Genomic DNA, 17,663 nt, shown 5'->3' on the forward strand with positions numbered 1-17,663 from the left:
ACTAGATTGTTTACTTTTGATAAGATAACGATAGGAGGCGGTGTGGTCCAGTGGTTAAAGAAACGGGCTTGTAACCAGGTCCCTGGTTCAACTCCTAGCTCACTCACTGACTGACTTTCAGCATGTCACTTAACCTCTCTGTGCTCAGTCTTTCAGGAGAACGTTGTTCTAAGTGACTCTGCAGCTGACGCATTGTTCACACACCCTAGTCTCTGTAAAGGTCACCTTGGTTAAAAAGAGTCTGCTAAACAAACAACTCAGGAAAATGGTTTTATACAGTTTTGACAGCCATGTTTTTGCCTGCATTTAAAAAGCTCCAGCAGTGCCTGAGAAGTTAAACATTACTGCAGTAGTTTTGGGATTTTTTTTTTACCGGTATGCAGGTTTCAAAAGGGGGGGGAGGCTGCCTACAGCTAAAACAACCTTTGTGGAAGAAAAAAAAAAAAAAAAAAAAAAAACACATGCTTGCATTTGTTTTGTTTTAGTTTCTTGCCAGATATTTGCAGTGATAAGAACTTGTAGCAAGATACCTACAGGACAACCTTGTTTGCTTAGAAGTATTAAAACACCTTCAGGATGTCCATTTCATATGCTTAAGACAAATAATTGGTGACAACAAAGAACACTTGTTTATTCCCGCCTTAACAAAGCAATCTTTTCAGAAAATTGTGCAGGGATAAATAAAGACACTGTCTCTATTCACTGGTATGTGGTAATGGATTGTCTGCACAAAATAAGTCTTATTTCAGAAGTGCAACTCATATCTTTCTAACATCCTTTCTTCCTGTTTGTTCCATTAAAATGAGACTCGTTTCCTATTCTAAGGAACCACCGCCCCATTGAGGCCATTTAACTTCTCACTACTTGGAGTGTGTATTTTTTTCCTTTCCCCATAGTGTCCCTACGGGAATTTGTAGGAGGTTACGTACATCTGTATCCATGGCAATGCCCTCAAGGGGGTTTAACAGGCAACGACACATGTGTCTGAATAAGCTTGGATCATCAGGAAAAGGAAAACAGCTTTGTTTAGGATTTAGCCAACTGCCACCACATGGTTATTTAAGGTACTTCAGAAAATGAAAAAACATTCCAGCTTTTAACAGAGGGGTGCAGGTTTAAGGCCAACTGTACACTACTGTTGCTAGCAAAAGACTGAAGATACATTTTTAAACATGCCTTCCTACAAACCTACGAACAACAGAAGCACCCCCCCCCCCCCCCCCCCAATTTAAAGTTAAGTTTGATTTATATAGTACGAGAAACTAGAATGCTTTGTGCATTTGCTGTATTTAACCAGGGGCTGTGATCCGGATTTTGTAAACATGATTATCTGGATCGTTTTTCATCAGCTAGAAATTAGGATTTAAAAATTCCGGATTATGTTTTGAAAAAACGGCCCCAGGAAATAGGTTATGGATATAAACTCCTGTTCAGGCAGAACACACACTCATTTTTAAATTAGCATGGAATATCTACAGTATTTTATTTAACCTTGGAATTATTTACACACACAATCTCTTATTAGTCAGTGGTTCCCAGGGAAACAGGGAATTTGTCTTGTTAAGCAAAGTCATTAGTGACTTAAAGATCCAGTTCATTCAAATTATTTCTACCATTATAATTTGCATAACACTGCACCACTACAGCTACTGTACCTTGGTTTACCAAAAATGTATCTTCAAAAGACATTTTATTAATATGAATCCTGGTCAGATGAAAAGCCACCAGCACTGTAGACGGCAGGCTATTCAGTTTAGGGTTATATTACAAGTAACACAGACTTGCTGTTTAACCTTCCAGTCTTAGCAACCTCTCTCTTCATTGTCAACATGGAATCTCATTTGGTTTCAGTTTCCAAAGACAAACTTTTCTTTGTACAGGAAATTTCAAAAACAAGCTGCTGGTGAGTTTTACACTACTTTGGACTACTAAACTAAATCCTTTTCACTCAAAATTCAACAGAATATAGCAAATTACAAACTAATTGCATTTGTCATGTACACACATTTTGGAGGATTAGTTCTCTGTTTTTCAATTTATGTGTTACCCTTATAATAGTATAGTCTGAAAATCTGAATTGCTGTTTTGTATGGCAAATGGCAGTGTTTTCTTTTTCTGATTTACCATTTACAAAAAGTAATAAAATCACTGAATCCAATTAAAATTACTCATGTTATACAAAAGGATAATTGACTATGCATTTAAAAATTCAAGAGGATCCAATATCTAAAAATGAAAGTTTCTGCAAACTTAGTTTATCATTTCTTAAACAAAAATGTGCCTGGAATACAAGGGGAAAACATCTTTAAGCTTGGATAAACTGGCAAGAAAAGAAAACTTTTGTAAAACACATTCAAGCCCCGGCTAGAATAAAAAAAAAAAAGTTAAGAATGCAAGATCTCCAAGCTTTCCTTACCATAAGCTGGCATCTGTTTGGTCCTTGGGGGAGACAGGATTCCAGTGGTGCGGCCATCTTTGCTTAAACTTCCCAGCTTCAGTTTTGGTGCAGCAGGTGGCAGTCTAAAGTCTGCAGACGTAGTCTGTGGACCTACACTGCTTTTCGGCTTGCTGAGGGATGGCCTCTGTCCAACTCTGGATTTGCTTATGTCTGAATCTACTGCCAATTCAGTTGACAACATCTGTAAAAAGTCAGTTTTACTCACAGGATCCCATGTTAGTATTCTGTAATCGGCATTTGTAGCTCTCCCTAAGGTGTTGGCCATCTAAAACCAGAACAGTAACATGCACATTAATCTCAAGCAAGCTCTGCCCGAAGTTTCTATTGTACTCTATTCCCTTGGGATACTGGCAACTCCAGCCAATTTTTTTTTTTTTTTTTTTTTTTTTGCATAAACACTCAATGCACACAGACTGTATTTGTGCCCAAAAATCTGTCTATTCCTCTTACTCAGTTTAGTAACTACACAGGGAATCTTTTTATATTTGGTTTGCAACCACGTTTTACTGTAACAGTTTCAAAGTGTATTGCAAATCATTTAGCTTAAATGTTTGTTGTTTACCTTCTAATGGGACTTTGGAATCTTGAAACATACTTTAAAAACAGCTAGTGTCCTATATTTGATCTAAAAAATTATTATTATAATGTATACATTTTTTCTGGTTTGTAATGCCACTACGGCCTCTGCAGCAGCCACATACAATTGTCTAGAAGGTAAAGACTGCTGTTTTGGACCCCCCTCCCTCCCTTTAAACAATTAATAATTTAAAAAAAAAACAAAGTCCATTAATTTATTTCTAGGTATATTCTCTTTACAAAATGATTTAACAATATAATGGTTTGAAATTGGGCCACTGTCTGAAGTGCATCCTTAGAGAAGCCGTCATGGAGTCCAAGAGATGTTGGCATGTCTCATGTGGTATCAATTCAAATCAATAAATACCAAAGACCAAAACCATTGGTTCTATACCAGAACTGACATTCCTTCAGTACTGTAGCAGGTGTAAATAACCACAAAACGTTATTCCACGTTTATGACATCAAAATGAAGTACACTGGGCAAATAGGAGTCATTGTAATAAGGTACAGCCTGTTAAGCTACCAGGAAGCATGTCTATCACAAAAGTTGCTTGGCAAAAAAATAAAACTCCTCCTGCGATGTTAGAAAACATTTATTACTTACAGCTGAAAAAGGACTAAGTGGAAGTGTTAAACTGATCATAGATAATCAACAGTATAAGTCCTTGAATAGATCCTGTAAGCACTTTTTAAAAAGCACTGGTATTTATGTAACCAAATCTGTGTGCAAATAATTCAGGATTTACATCACTAAAACCAACTGAATTGACTTGCATCTTTGTATAAAACAGCTTTCTTTATATATTTGAGACATTTGTATACAACAGTGTCATTCTGAAGAATGACTTGTTACACCCCCCAGCTCAATCTATTTATACCTCCCCCCCCATTTTAAAATGTCAGATTACACTTATTTACAGAGTATTTACAGTAGTGACTACAGATTCTTGAGCATTACATTAGTTATTACCGTAACAGTTTTATCGGTGCTGCGATATCCACAAATGATGTAATCCTGTAGGGAGCAGATGAGTGTGATTTACTCACAAGCTGAAGAGCAGGAGTTTAATGTTCCCTGGAAAATAACTTTACCACTGTACAAAGTGAAATCTAAAAATGTACTAGATATCAGTTTATACACAATTCAATCTGCCCGTTTCTTTCATTAAGGAGAAACTTACAGGAACAACTTCCATTAATGCAATACTAAAAACTTACCTGTATTCTATATATTTTACTATATGACACTTACACTACATTGTACATTTATGGACACACTTACATATACTATACCATCTTCAATAAAAATAAAAACTTCCTCCGGTGAAGTTAGAAAACATTAAATTAATGTAGTTGTAAGAAAACAAAAAGATCGTGTTTCAATTTGAGACAATGGAACTTAATTCGGCAAGTCTCTTTGGGAAACCTAAATAAACAAAGCCCATCATACAGTTAAGCCATTGATTACATTTCAAATATGACCTTCACACCACATATATGTGTGATGGTGTTTCTCTTCTTCCTAGTCATCAATGCCTAACTAGACAGTATAAAATGTGTTACACAATAGTCCAGCAAGTTGTGGTACAGCTGCAAAGGACTGTGTGTAACTATAGTTTAGAAGGCATACTTGTATATAAAACTGGATAATCTTTTATATAATAAAAATAATTTAAAAAATAGTAGAACCTAAAAAAATTGTACTAAAAAGAACCAATTCACAGAGTGGAGCTCTTGGTAGATCAAGTAAGCTCAGGCTGCACCGTAAGTTAATCTGTGGTTCACCGATCCAGAGTTGCGTTTGCTACCAACTACGGTACTGTTTTGATGACCAGCACCAGTTTCTCACAAGAACATTTCCACATTTGAATAGTGCAACAGGAGTAGGAGATCAATGTTGTGGTCATCAACTGGCAACTAAATGACAATGGTACATGGTAATGATGAATGTAAGATAAAATCACTGGCTCAGCTGATCGACAAACCCATTATAGCAGAATTAAGGACTGTAGTGACTATACTAAATCAACTGTCCAGACATTTCTATTGACCAGAATGTGTTCCAAACTGCTGTTCAAGGACAGTCAGTTCTGGACAGATACAACTAAAGTAGCTTGAATTCTCATCCCCCACCCCCCATACTTACAGAAGAGGTGGTTGCAACAGCTCCAGAATTCAATTCATATACAATGCCACTCGTCAGATCACCAGTTTCTTTGTTAGCCCTTGATAAGTCATTACATTCCATAGTTTCTTTGCGAGACAAAGAAACAGAAATCACAGAAGACTTTGTTTTCTCAGCTTTGTTGTTCAGAATGGTCCGGCTGAACCTATTGTGGGAATCAGTTACTGCAGTCTCAGAGAATAAAGAGCTTGTTGAATTTGAAGAGCTGCCTTTGTCCAATACTCCATTCCTCTGCCTTAAATTGGATGCAGGTTTTTGAACCCTGTTGACTACTGTTTTTGAAACTGCTGAAAAGGGGGTTATCTTGCTTGGAAAACGCTGGGCGCATGCCATCACCTGCTTCTGATTTCTTGATGCTTTTTCCTGTGCTATGTCATGTCCTTTTTCAGACCCTTCCTCTTTTTGCGATTGTGAAGCCCTTGGAAGGGGACAACCCTTACTGGGTGTGGAAGGTGATCTCTGTGTATTTTTAATATGCGAGGGATTGTCAGTTTTCACCAAAGGTCTTGAAACAACTTTGGGCTTTATATTCTTGAAATCAGGTTTAGGGTATTTCAATATTTCTACTTTGGCAGTTTTGCTTGTAGTAGATGTAGTTGGCCTTGTACTTTCTTGTATTTTTAATGCATAGGACAACTGGTTGCCTTTAAGGGTTTGAACAGGGCTCTTGTCATTGCAGGAACATAAATCTTCCTTTGCATTCTTAGTTGCCTGTTCTGGAATCTCAAAAGATGGAATAATAAATGTTACGTTCTTCGATTCTGGCAAAGGAGTGGAAGTATGTGTGTGGTAATTGCTCTTTTCCTCTGGACTACGGATCAAAAAGGTTTCATCAGAAGCTCCAGCTGACACTCCTTCGTTTGGTGAAAGCATTAGTGTCAGCTGAGGCATTACAACATCAGCTTTAAGCATAGGAATGTCTTGAGTGGATGGGTCAACAGCATTCTCTCCAACTTCATGTGTATGGATTAGTATGGCTCCCTCTTGGTCAGATATTTCTAAATTGATGAGATCTTTTACAAAATGATCTGGAACGGACAAATATTCAACTGCTGCTGCACCCGAGAAGCTTCCAAGCAGAGCAGGGTGGAGATAATTAGGCTGTCCTTGAGAGGCACTGCACTCCACTTGTAAAACATCTTCATGGAGCTCTTTTGCTACCTCTACTGTACATTGTTTGGCATCAAAATTACAGCTAGATATTTCTGGCTGGTTGTTTTCAAATGTCCCACCACAAACATCTGGCATTGTGCTTGAAAACTTTCCCTGATCAGAAGAGATGCTACTGGTGCTGTTTGCAGCCTCAAGTACAGAGGCACTAAGAGGCTTCTCTGAGCTAGTCAACATAAAACTATTGCTCCTCATCACCATCTCATTGGAACTCAGAGAATCCAAGGAAGCATGCATGTTATCTGCAGACCCATTTTCTGGACTGTTTGATGAAACCGGAGATTTTTTTGTGACTGGAGGGTCAGGAAGCATTTCATCTGCATCAATGGCCATCTCATTGCCTGGGGTCACAGATTCAAGATCAATTTTCTTTGTACTTATATCTACACTGCAGTTATTCTTATTTTTTGTACATTCCTGCATACAAGGCACCACGAGGGTAAGGTTTGGATTCCATTTTTCCAGGTTTGGGTCTGCCTCAAGATTAGGCTGCATTATTCCCTTAAAGTGCTCTTTTACCCAAGGAAAACTGACCAATTCTGTTCTGCCACTAATACCCAAGTCCCCTTCAAGCATAGGTTCACCGATGCTCTCATTCAGAAACACAGAATTGTGATTAAAGGCTTCGCCAGCATGGTCCATGCTTGAGTTACACTCACTCATTTCAACAGGACTATCAGCAGAAGTCCCATAACTTAAACAGCTGACACTTCGAAAGGAATCCGAGAGGGACCCAGTATCGGAGGAAACTTCATTTCCATTTTGATCACCAGTCAACAGTGGATACTGCAGCTTATCAAAATCTCTCTCTTGATTGAGTGTGCCTTTCCTCAATTGGTTTTGCACCGTAATATTCTGGACACTCATTTTGTTGCTGTTGATTCTTGACTTCTTGTACTTCAGAATCTATTTGTGGTTCACCATTACCTGTTGTTCCTTTAACATTCACTACAGAAGGGACTATGAACACAGCAGGAAGTAGCAGAAAACATTTCTGTGCTCCTGTCCAGGTTAGTACTTAAAATCCTGTCTGTATCCGACCCTGAAAATGAGAGATTGAAATAGTTTATAAACACTATTGCATATTTTTTAAAGACAAGTGGACAAAACACTTATACTGTACATATTGAAATAAAGGTTTGCACTCTATGTAAACCCATATACTTTGTTACAATAAATCTGCTTAAAATAACTAGAGTACAGAACTGAAGCCCTATTCAGGCAATACCAAATTAGAGTTAATAACCTTCAAGCTTGTTTTCTGTTATAAGGCATCAAGTTTCTCCCAGACAATATCTACAACACTCAAGGCTATTTAAAAGCAAATTTAAAATTTAATAAAACTGGTACTACACAGGGCCAGTGCCAGATTTGTGTGGACCCCCCTCCCCAACAAATAATTTTAGCACATTCTTTACTGTAAGCCTACTTGGTACATAATTAACAGAACATACATTTCTTATTTGACAGTGTACTTATTGCAGTTCTTAGATACTTTTTTGTAGCCTTTTCCTACCGTTTGACATCCAGCTTTGTGTTTTTTTTATTTGGAGATTTGGTAGGTTCCATTTTTGATGGTTTCAAATCGTATAACTTACAATAGGTGTTATGATAATGAGGCTTGACAAAATGCTCTTATGAAAGTCTCGATTGTTGGAAAGTAGGACACAAACGTGCCAATTATAGAATGTCTTTAATTGGCATATTTGTATAATTGTATGTTGAGATTAGCCAATAGTTTTTCAGCTTTAAGAATTATGGAAGATAAGGGAATAAGGGAACAGGACAAGCAAAAAAAAAGTGGAGATCTGAAAAGTCTCACTGCATACATAGATTTCAGTTTTTGAAAACTAAAACTCGTCTAGCCTTAAAGCCTGTTTGAGTAGGACAGCCGTCACAGAAATAGTACCATTTACTCATATTTGCAATTTTATTTCTGTATGTGTATAGGCCCCAGACACTTGCTCAGGTGCCGACACTGGCCCGGACTATATAACTCAAAACAATAATTTAACTTCTGTAATCATGTGATTTCTTGCTAGTGATATACTATTACATTTGTTTTATTAAATCTCAAAATCTCTCCTGCCATCAAAAAGGGGGCACTCAAAGTCTACACTCAAATAAATTGTCGTCTTACATAACTGACGACAAACGGAATGAGCTATGGATTCATCAGTTTGCTTTGGCTTGCGATGTACATTACCTCACATTTTGAAAATAAAGTCAGTAATCACTACAATCACTGCCCAAGGTAACAATGACATTACCCTAAAACCAAGGAACACTGGTACCTGCTTTCATATTAAAAAGGTTGAATTAAGGCCTACTACTCACTCATTTAAATAAATTACTTGCATATTCCCACTTCCACCGATCATATTATCACTCACCCGACTCGTCTTTTTTCTAGAAGTAAGCCTAACCCATCTAATAATGGTCGCTCTTTACACAGTACCCATTGGAGGGCACTATTGTTATTCATTTAAACCTTGGGAATTACTGCATGAATATTTTAGAAGACATGAACCAGGATAAACAGGTATTCAAGACCCCAGGTCCTAATGGTGCATTTAGCCCCACTGAACAATACTTTTAACATGTAACAGCAGTAACACCCTTCACACAATATGTTCAGGAATCTGATAGTTAGATTCCATGGCCCTCTAACCCAGTCCAGCTATAAGCCATCCTTTTAAAAAACACCCACGCCTTCTACTGCAGCATGGGTGTGAACCCATAGTGAATCCGACCTAAGCCCTCCCCTACCCGGGGGGCGCTCTGTCAATTGTGCACCCCCCCCGGTCACGGTCAGCAATGACATAGCCTGAATTCGAACCTATGATCTCCAGGCTATAGGGCGTATTCTGCACTCCACGCAAAGTGCACTTAAAATGTGTAGTCTTTCTAATTTTATTGCTACACAACAAATAGTTATTACATTACACAGTAGCAACTCTAAATCAACGAGATTCTATTTTTACTGCAGATTACTGCTGACTGTGTGCAATAAACAAAGCCCACTATAATCAGCTTTTCTGAGTTCTGTTTGGAAGTTGCCAAAACAGGAATTTCCTTCTGAAGTTGTCAAGTATGGTAAATAATCCACCTAGGCAAACCCTTTAAATGTCTCTGAATAGTAGTGTTTCCAAATCCCCCCTTTATCATGCTGGCATCAACAGGCATCACAAAAAAAAAAAAATTAACACATTTTACAAAGGCTCATTTCTTTGCTGGAGTTAATTTTTTTGTAAACGGTATAGGCTGAGACATGGATCAAGGGTCAATATTAAATCTTACTCCTTTTCTGATCAAATGAAATGTCACTTCCTTTACTTACGAAAGGAATACCATTTAATTCTTCCTTAACAGAAGCATAAGCCTAAGTAAAATGCACAGAAAAGGTTTTCAGATTGCCAGGAGATGCTTTCTCATTATCATGGACTACTACTGAAACTGCACAGACAAGGCAGGAAATGTCATCATACAAGTAACACGTTAACAGTTTCCTCTCCATTTTAAAGTGATCGGGCCTATCTGTCTAGTTAAGAGTTAAAAAAAAAAAAGGAAATAAACTGTTTGGAGAAACTTAAAAGGGATCACCCCCACCCACAGCACCAGGGTAATTCAAGCCCTAACATTTGCCCCTCTTGCTGAAGGAAAAAGGCTTATGGTGTTTCTTCAAGTAGAACTATTAGCTGTGAAAGTAAAAATACTTAGCTATCACACATATGCAACAGCATTAAATCTGTCTATTTCCTTAAACTTTGCATAATAAAACACACCAATATATTTAGCGCAGAAATAAAAATAAGGGGTCCCCACATCTATTTAGATATTTTTTTTAAAAAAGGTAAAATGAAAGACTTTTTTTTGTAAATGTTTTAATTAATTATTTGCATCGTACACAGTACTCAACTATCAATGTGAATAACTTAAAAAAAAAAAAAAAAAAAAAAGCTACTGGTTGTACAACCTCCCCTGAAGTCACATCAAGTGTCATTGCACTGTAATAAGTTAGATACGTTAGTAACACAGCAGCCTGCATGAAAATACAACACATTCTAAAGCCAAGGTTAACAATTTAAAAAAGGCAAACTATGAAGGAATGAAACCGAGACTAACAGAAGCAGAACATCCAGAGAAATGGCTATTTTTCAAAAATTTACAGAGCGTTTAAAAAAAGGTACACAGAACGAGTACTTGAAACTGCAAGTGAAAAAGTAAGTTAGAAAACCTAAGGAGATAGAAATGAACATTGCTAAGGGGGCTAAAACCAATTCCAAAGTTTGCCCCAATATTATAAAAACAAAAGAACATTTAAAAGGAGGAAATAAAATGCCCAAGAGAAAAAAAATACACCAAATGATTGCTTTTCACAGGTTTTTACAAAGGAGGATAAGGAGAACATGCCCCAAGTGTTGACGTGTTCCTATCCAGTTTTAAATAACTTTAGCATAAGAGGCAGGACAAAGAGCTCTTAAAATAAACAAATCCCCAGGGCCGAATGAAATCCTCCCAATAGTACTCAAAGAAATGAAAGAAGTTATTTACAAAACGCCAACTAAGGTCTTGCAACAGACACGTTTGTACAGACTCACTCCAGAATTGCAAACATAATTCCAATCCACAGAGGGAAACAAAATGGAACCTGATAACTACAGATTAGCCTTACTTCTATTATATGTAAACTGTAATAAGATTCAAAATGGAAAATTACCTATATAGTAACAGTATCCTGGGAGACAGTCAGCATGATTTAAGGAAAGGGAGATCACGTCTAATTCTTGATTTTTGAGGATGCAATATTGACAATGGATAATTGCAAAGCATATGACATGGTTTATGTAGATTTCCAGAAAGCTTTTCAAAGTCCTGCTTAATAAATTCATTTTCAAACAGAACGTAGTAGGATTCAAGGAAATGCATGCACATGGATTAGGGAGTGGTTAACATGCAGAAAACAGAAAAAGTACTGATTAGAGGAGAAACCTCAAAATGGAGCAAGGTAACCAGTGGAGTACCACAAGGATAAGTATTAGGTCCTCTGCTCTTCCTAATCTACATTAATGACTTAGATTCTGGTACAGTAATAGGAGTGGCAAACACCGTTGCAGCAGCAAAGGTAATTCAAAATTATCTAGACAGCAGAGTTAGGGGGTCAAATCCAATCCCAGTTCCCTTTTATACAATTACTATTCAGTTTTGCAGCAGTCTTTACTGGAAACGTATGCCATAGGCTTTATCGGGTTACCTGACAAGTTCATTAAGTTGTATACGGTATTTGTTTGCTCAATAAAGCCTTTGTTGCAAAATGATTGGAATTTGAATTGATTAAAAGGTAATTGGGCTTAGAAATGGAATTGATCCCAACTCTGCTAGACAGCATTCAGATCTGGGCAGACACATGGCAAATGACATTCAATAGACAAGTAAGGTACTGCAGACAGGTAATAAAATTGTCTATTATAAATGCCATATGGGAGATGCTGAAATTGAAGGAATCTATGAAAAAGATCTAAGAGTTTATGTCAGCTCAAAAGGTCTTCATATAGAAGCTATATTTAAAAAAAAAAAAAAAAAAAAAAAAAAAAGCAAGCCAATAAAATTATCAGATATATTGCAAAGTGTTGAATTTAAAAATAAAGGGAAGTAATGTTAACTTTACAATGTAAGACCTCATCTAGAAAATGAATGTTCAGTTCTGGTCACGTCACTACAAAAAGGATGTTGTTGCTCTAGAGAGAGTGCAAAGCAGAGCAACCAGAATTATTCCTGTTTTAAAAAGGCAAGTCATATGCAGACAGGCTAAAAGAACAGACTCCGTCTAACAAAAAGACTATGCTGCGATCTGAATCAAGTATTCAAAATTCTAAGAGGTATTGACAATGTTGACACATGGAACTTTTGACATGAAAAAAGAAACAAGGACCAGGGGAAGCAAATGGAGATTAGATAAAAGGGGCTTTCAAAACAGAATAGGAGGCACTCCCTGCCCCCCACCGCCGGCACCCTGGGATCCTTCAAGAAGCTGCTTGAGATTCTGGGATCAAGAAGCTACTAAAACAACCAAACGAGCAAGATATGCTAAATGGCCTCCTCTCGTTTGTAACATTTATGTATTCTCTTACTGGTATGAGGAGTCTTTCGTTCCCACAATTGTCAGTAGGGAAACTCATTCAGGTGTCAAATTTGTCTCGCACAGAGCCCTTGTTGGATATTAGGGTTGCCACGTGGCCCATAATTCAGGAACACTGGGACAAGGCTGGGTTTTTAAGTTGCCCTCAAACAAAGAAATAAACAAACAAATGTGAATTGAGCACTAACACTTTAGTTTATACTGCTTAATTATCCAAATCAAACAAATCTTACTACTGCACTAAAGTAAACAACCCCCGAGACACACTTCAAACAGTTACAAACAGTTCAATATATATATATATGTGTGCTTTTGCCACAAGTCCTATTCTAAATGCTAAAATAAGTCAAGTAATTAATGTTTTGCCACCTTGTGCAGTTAATTGTATACACATACATACATACATACACATACATACACACACAGTACCTATAGAAAGTCTACACCCCGTCTTGAACTTTTTTCACATTTTGTTGTGTCAGTGCCTCAGAGTTTCATGCATTTAAATGAGGATGTTTTCCTCCCACTTATCTACACACCATACTCCACTTAATTTTATGAAAAAAAAAAAAAAAAAAGTCTCCACCCCCCCAAGTTAATACTTGGTGGAAGCACCTTTAGCTGGGAGTTTTTTGGGGATAGGTCTCTACCAACTTTGCACACCTAAATGTTGGCAATATTTTAGCATTCTTTACAAAACTGTTCAAGCTCTGTCAAGTTCCTTTGGGGGCGTTGATGGACAGCAATACAAGTCATACCACAAATTTGACTGGATTTAGGTCGGGGCTCTGACTGGGCCACTCAAGGACATTTACCTTTTTGTTGTTTAGCCACTCGTGTGTAGCTTTGGCTGTGTGCTTTGAGTCGTTGCCATGCTGAAAGGTGAACTGTCCCAGTTTCAGGTTTCTTGCAGAGGGCAGCAGTTTTTCCTCAAGGACTTCTCTGTACTTTTGCTCCATTAATTTTCCCATCTATCCTGACAAGTGCCCCAGTCCCTGCCAATGAGAAACATCCCATAACATGATGCTGCCACCACCATGCTTTACAGTAGGGATGGTGTTCTTTGGGTTATGCGCTGTGTTGGGTTTGCGCCAAACATAATTCTTTGCATTTAGGCCAAAAAGTTCCATTGTAGTTTCGTCAGACCACTAAACTTTCTGCCACATGGCTACAGAATCTCCCGAGTGCTTTTTGGCATACTTTCAAACAGGTGGGCTTTGAGTAATGGCTTCCTTCTTGCCACCCTACCATACAGTCCAGATTTGTGGAGTTGTCACATGCACATTTTGACCAGTCTTGGCCACAAAAGCCTGTAGCTCTTGCAAAGTTGCCATTGGCCTCTTGGTAGCTTCTCTGATCAGTCTCCTTCTTGCTCGGTCATCCAGTGACACAGTCTGATCTAGACAGGATCTTGGTGGTGCCATACACCTTCCACTTCTTAATGGTCTTGACCGTGCTCCAAAGGTTATTCAAGGCCTTTGATATTTTTTTATTTTATTATACCCATCCCCCGATTTGTCCCGGAGTTCTGCTGAAAGCGCCTTGGTGCTCATGGTTGAGTCTTTGCTTTGAAATGCATTACTCAGCCTAGGGAACCTACAGAAACTACAATTTATCCTGGAATCATGTGAATCACTACAATTTAACACAGGTGGAGTATGTGATTTTGAAGGCAATTGGTTACACCTGAGCTAATTTAGGATTGCTATTAAAGGGGGGTGGACACTTACCCAACTAAGCTATTAAAGTTTTTATTTAACTCGTTTTCTACAAATTTCTAGGATATTTGGAATTTGTGGGGTAGGATGTGTAGATAAATGAATAAAAAAAATTTATATACACACACACATACATACATATACACACACACACATATACATACATTTTAATTCCAGGGTTAGGGTTAGGGCAACAAAAGGTGAACATTTTTAAAGGGGGTGTAGACTTTTCTATAGGCATTTATATATATAAAATTACCCCCCCCCCCCCACACACACACACACACACACACGCACACACACACAGAGAGAGTCAACCTTGGTTAATGCGACACCCCTTTGGGATGCCATTTAGCACCGACTTATCCAAGGTGTTGAGTTAACCACGGGTGCACATCAGCCATGGCATTAGCATGCATACAAATAACAGAACTCACACAGTATTTTACAAGTTTATTTTTAGTTAAATGTTCTTATGAAAATGGTTGAAAGAACTGCAGTGAATGAATCAATTACAGTACTTACAAACTCTGTACAACTTAGTGTGTACTAGCGTATATGAAAAACAATATAACCACAAATTGTTGACTATACTTTATTTTGCTTATCTAATTTGACAGCTAAATAGTAAAAGTGAACAAATGTACATTATACAGAATTAACAATGAACAAAAACAACTTAGTTTCACAAAGAAATCAAACATTGTCAATTGCTTCGCATGCAAAACAGAACTTGTCTGTGCTGACAAACTTGTTATCCACAACAACCTGAGCTTTAAAAGCAATTGAAGGCAAACTCATTTTTCGCTTCTCAGTCATTGTGAACTGATACTCTAACCAGCTACACTTGGTAATTGCAAGCAAGCAAATGAACAATCAATCTATTTCCAGCAAGAGGTCAGATGTGAAAACAAGAGTGCCAAGTAGATCAGTCACGTGAAATGACAGTGTCGAGTTATCCACTAGTCTATCGGTTTTTATCCCGTCGGTACCGGTAATAAAAATATCAAGTTATGAGTAAAGGACACATTAGTAAATGAGGCATGTGTCTTAAATGGGCTTATTTCTGGTTAAAGAATGAATACAAAGTATAAAAGTAATTTTTAGATTGATGCAAAGTATCACAAATGTGATATAATCAATTACAACACTGAAAACCCTTATCTATCGAGACAGAATAAACGTTCAAAGAAACAATATTTGTTTTTTTTCAGAACTTTAAGTCTGCATAAAGTGGCTCAATTGAAGCTATATTCTATACTCAGAGACAATCAATCTGATCAAACAAACCAAATGCTGATCAATTTTAGTTTAACAAAAAACTACAATTCTATTAAGGCAAATGCCAGCATTCAGAAATCATAGCCCTTTTTTTTTGTTTTCAGAACTTTAACAGACGTATTTCACCGAGTAACTTCGATCTAAAGATATGAGGTATATTCTGTTACTCAATCAATCTGGCAAATGCCAGCATTCAGAAATCATAGCCCTGTCTGATCTTGTTAGGAGTAGCATAGCCTTCTCCCTGAGGGAATTTACTAACTCAGGCAGATTTAGAAGTGTTGCATTCCTGTCAAATACAGTAAAGAAAAAAAAAAGTGAATTTACAAAGTTTATGACTAGGAAAACACTTAACCCTCCGGGTTTTTTTTTTTTGTTTTGTTTTTTAATAAAATTTAAACAGAATTGAATGGCCTTCTATGGGAATTAATCACTTCAAAAGACAATACCTGTATTGTACTAATCAATATATTTTAGATTTTTTTTTTTATAAAAACCTTGTGTTCTTATCAAATAATGGCTACTATAAAAATCACTGGAGAGAACTATGCACCACTATCATGGATCTAAATTCTTACTGTTTATTCATTAAAGTTCATAATACCCCAAATGCCTTGGACTTTATCCTTGAGTAGATAGCAGCACATATAGGGAATCTGTAACTAAGTGTAATTTAGTTTAAAACCAAAAGATTGTACATAACTTTGTACATGGAAGGACGTATACACATTAGACAGGTTTCAGAAACCTGCTATAACATTGTTATCAACACAAACTGTTACGTTCTAAATACAGAAGCACGTGCCAGTCACAGTCTGTCAGATCTCTTGTAACAGTGGCTTGCTGACAGAAGAATCAAAAGGTCTTGTTTTGAACTTCGGTCTGGGGTAAAATCAATAGATTAAAAATATGTATCTGTGCCGTCTACTTTGTCATGACTACTGTACTAAAGTTATTGTTCAGTTACTTTACACAGGTTTGATTTAAACTTTAATAAATAAAACATGTTGAATGAAACGTTAACATATTTAATTTTATATCGCTTTGGAGTTTATGAAATGAACAATGAAATGTGACATTTTAATCCAACAAAATACCGTACTACTATCTGGGCTTCTGGTATATGTTTGCAATATCATTTTGTAGTTTGATTACATGATGTTAAAGAAAAAATCTAAAATGATGTTAATGTATTTATTTAATGTCTCAAGCTTAAAGTTCTAGTTGATACAAATCTTTTGGCCACAGCTGTAGGTATTGGTGCTGCTAGTAATATACAAACTGACAAATATTGGTATTTTAATAGCTGCATCAACTAAAATAGATCTTGTAAACGGATTTAAAAGTAAGAGAAGCACAGATTGTATTCTTGGCAGGTTTGCAAATAATGCTCATTTGCTACTGCTATAGAACTTTAGGAGCAGCGAACAGTACAATAAACTACAACAGTAAACCCTGTACAATCCAGCATCGTTCAGAACTGAAACTTTGCCAGATTAAAACAAGTGGGCTGGATTTAGAAAATGTAATATAATATTATACCTAAAAAATGACAAACTGTGTGAAGGCTTTAAAACATATCACTATATAGACAGCATAATAAACAATGCCTCAGCAAGCTTTAAGCAACAATGCCTACGCGGGATTTAGGATTTCTCTCTGTTGCTTTTAAGTAGGCATTGCTTGTTTTCAGATGTCAGAAACAGACTGCCTTGCAATTTTGAATTTCTCACTTGGCTTTGTTTGCGTTCATCTTGGTACACATTTAGCTTTTTTTTTTGATGGAGTGCAACAGCTCATTTTGTGGACATTTATGTGCTGTTCAACAAACTGCAAATTCGGAATGGCACCCATGAGAAATATGCACAATTTCATGTTTTTTATACTACACTTTATAGTTTTAAAAACTTTTAAAAAAGTCACATGACCCGGTGCCTGATTGCACACTCAGATGCCAGTATGCAGAGGTACTGGATTAAAACAAAAAATGAATTTGATGGATATAATTTGGCGATCAAGTCTAAAAGAAAAGATTTGAGCGTGCGACCAACCTCGTCTCTACGAGTGTAGTTGAGCAAAATACACATGGTTTACAGGTCATTGCTGTCAACTATTTAACTCAGCAGAGACAAT

General features: G+C 37.0%; 1 protein-coding gene across 3 annotated transcripts in view; it reads right to left on the reverse strand.

The window, feature by feature from the left end:
• Positions 1–17,663, reverse strand: part of LOC121298395 (microtubule-associated tumor suppressor 1 homolog A-like) — a 75,755-nt gene that overhangs the window by 45,866 nt on the left and 12,226 nt on the right. For 2 of the 3 annotated variants that reach the window (XM_041225515.1, XM_041225506.1), the window contains exons 2-3: positions 5,184–7,434; positions 2,417–2,723 (exon numbers count right to left, since the gene is read on the reverse strand). In XM_041225515.1, coding sequence (XP_041081449.1) covers positions 2,417–2,723; positions 5,184–7,259 — 2,383 coding nt within the window. In that variant the 5' untranslated portion in view covers positions 7,260–7,434. The remainder of the gene's footprint in view (positions 1–2,416; positions 2,724–5,183; positions 7,435–17,663) is intronic. The other variant, XM_041225523.1, reaches the window with a different exon arrangement.

Source organism: Polyodon spathula, chromosome 2 (assembly GCF_017654505.1).
Source record: "Polyodon spathula isolate WHYD16114869_AA chromosome 2, ASM1765450v1, whole genome shotgun sequence".
NCBI classification, from domain to species: domain Eukaryota; kingdom Metazoa; phylum Chordata; class Actinopteri; order Acipenseriformes; family Polyodontidae; genus Polyodon; species Polyodon spathula.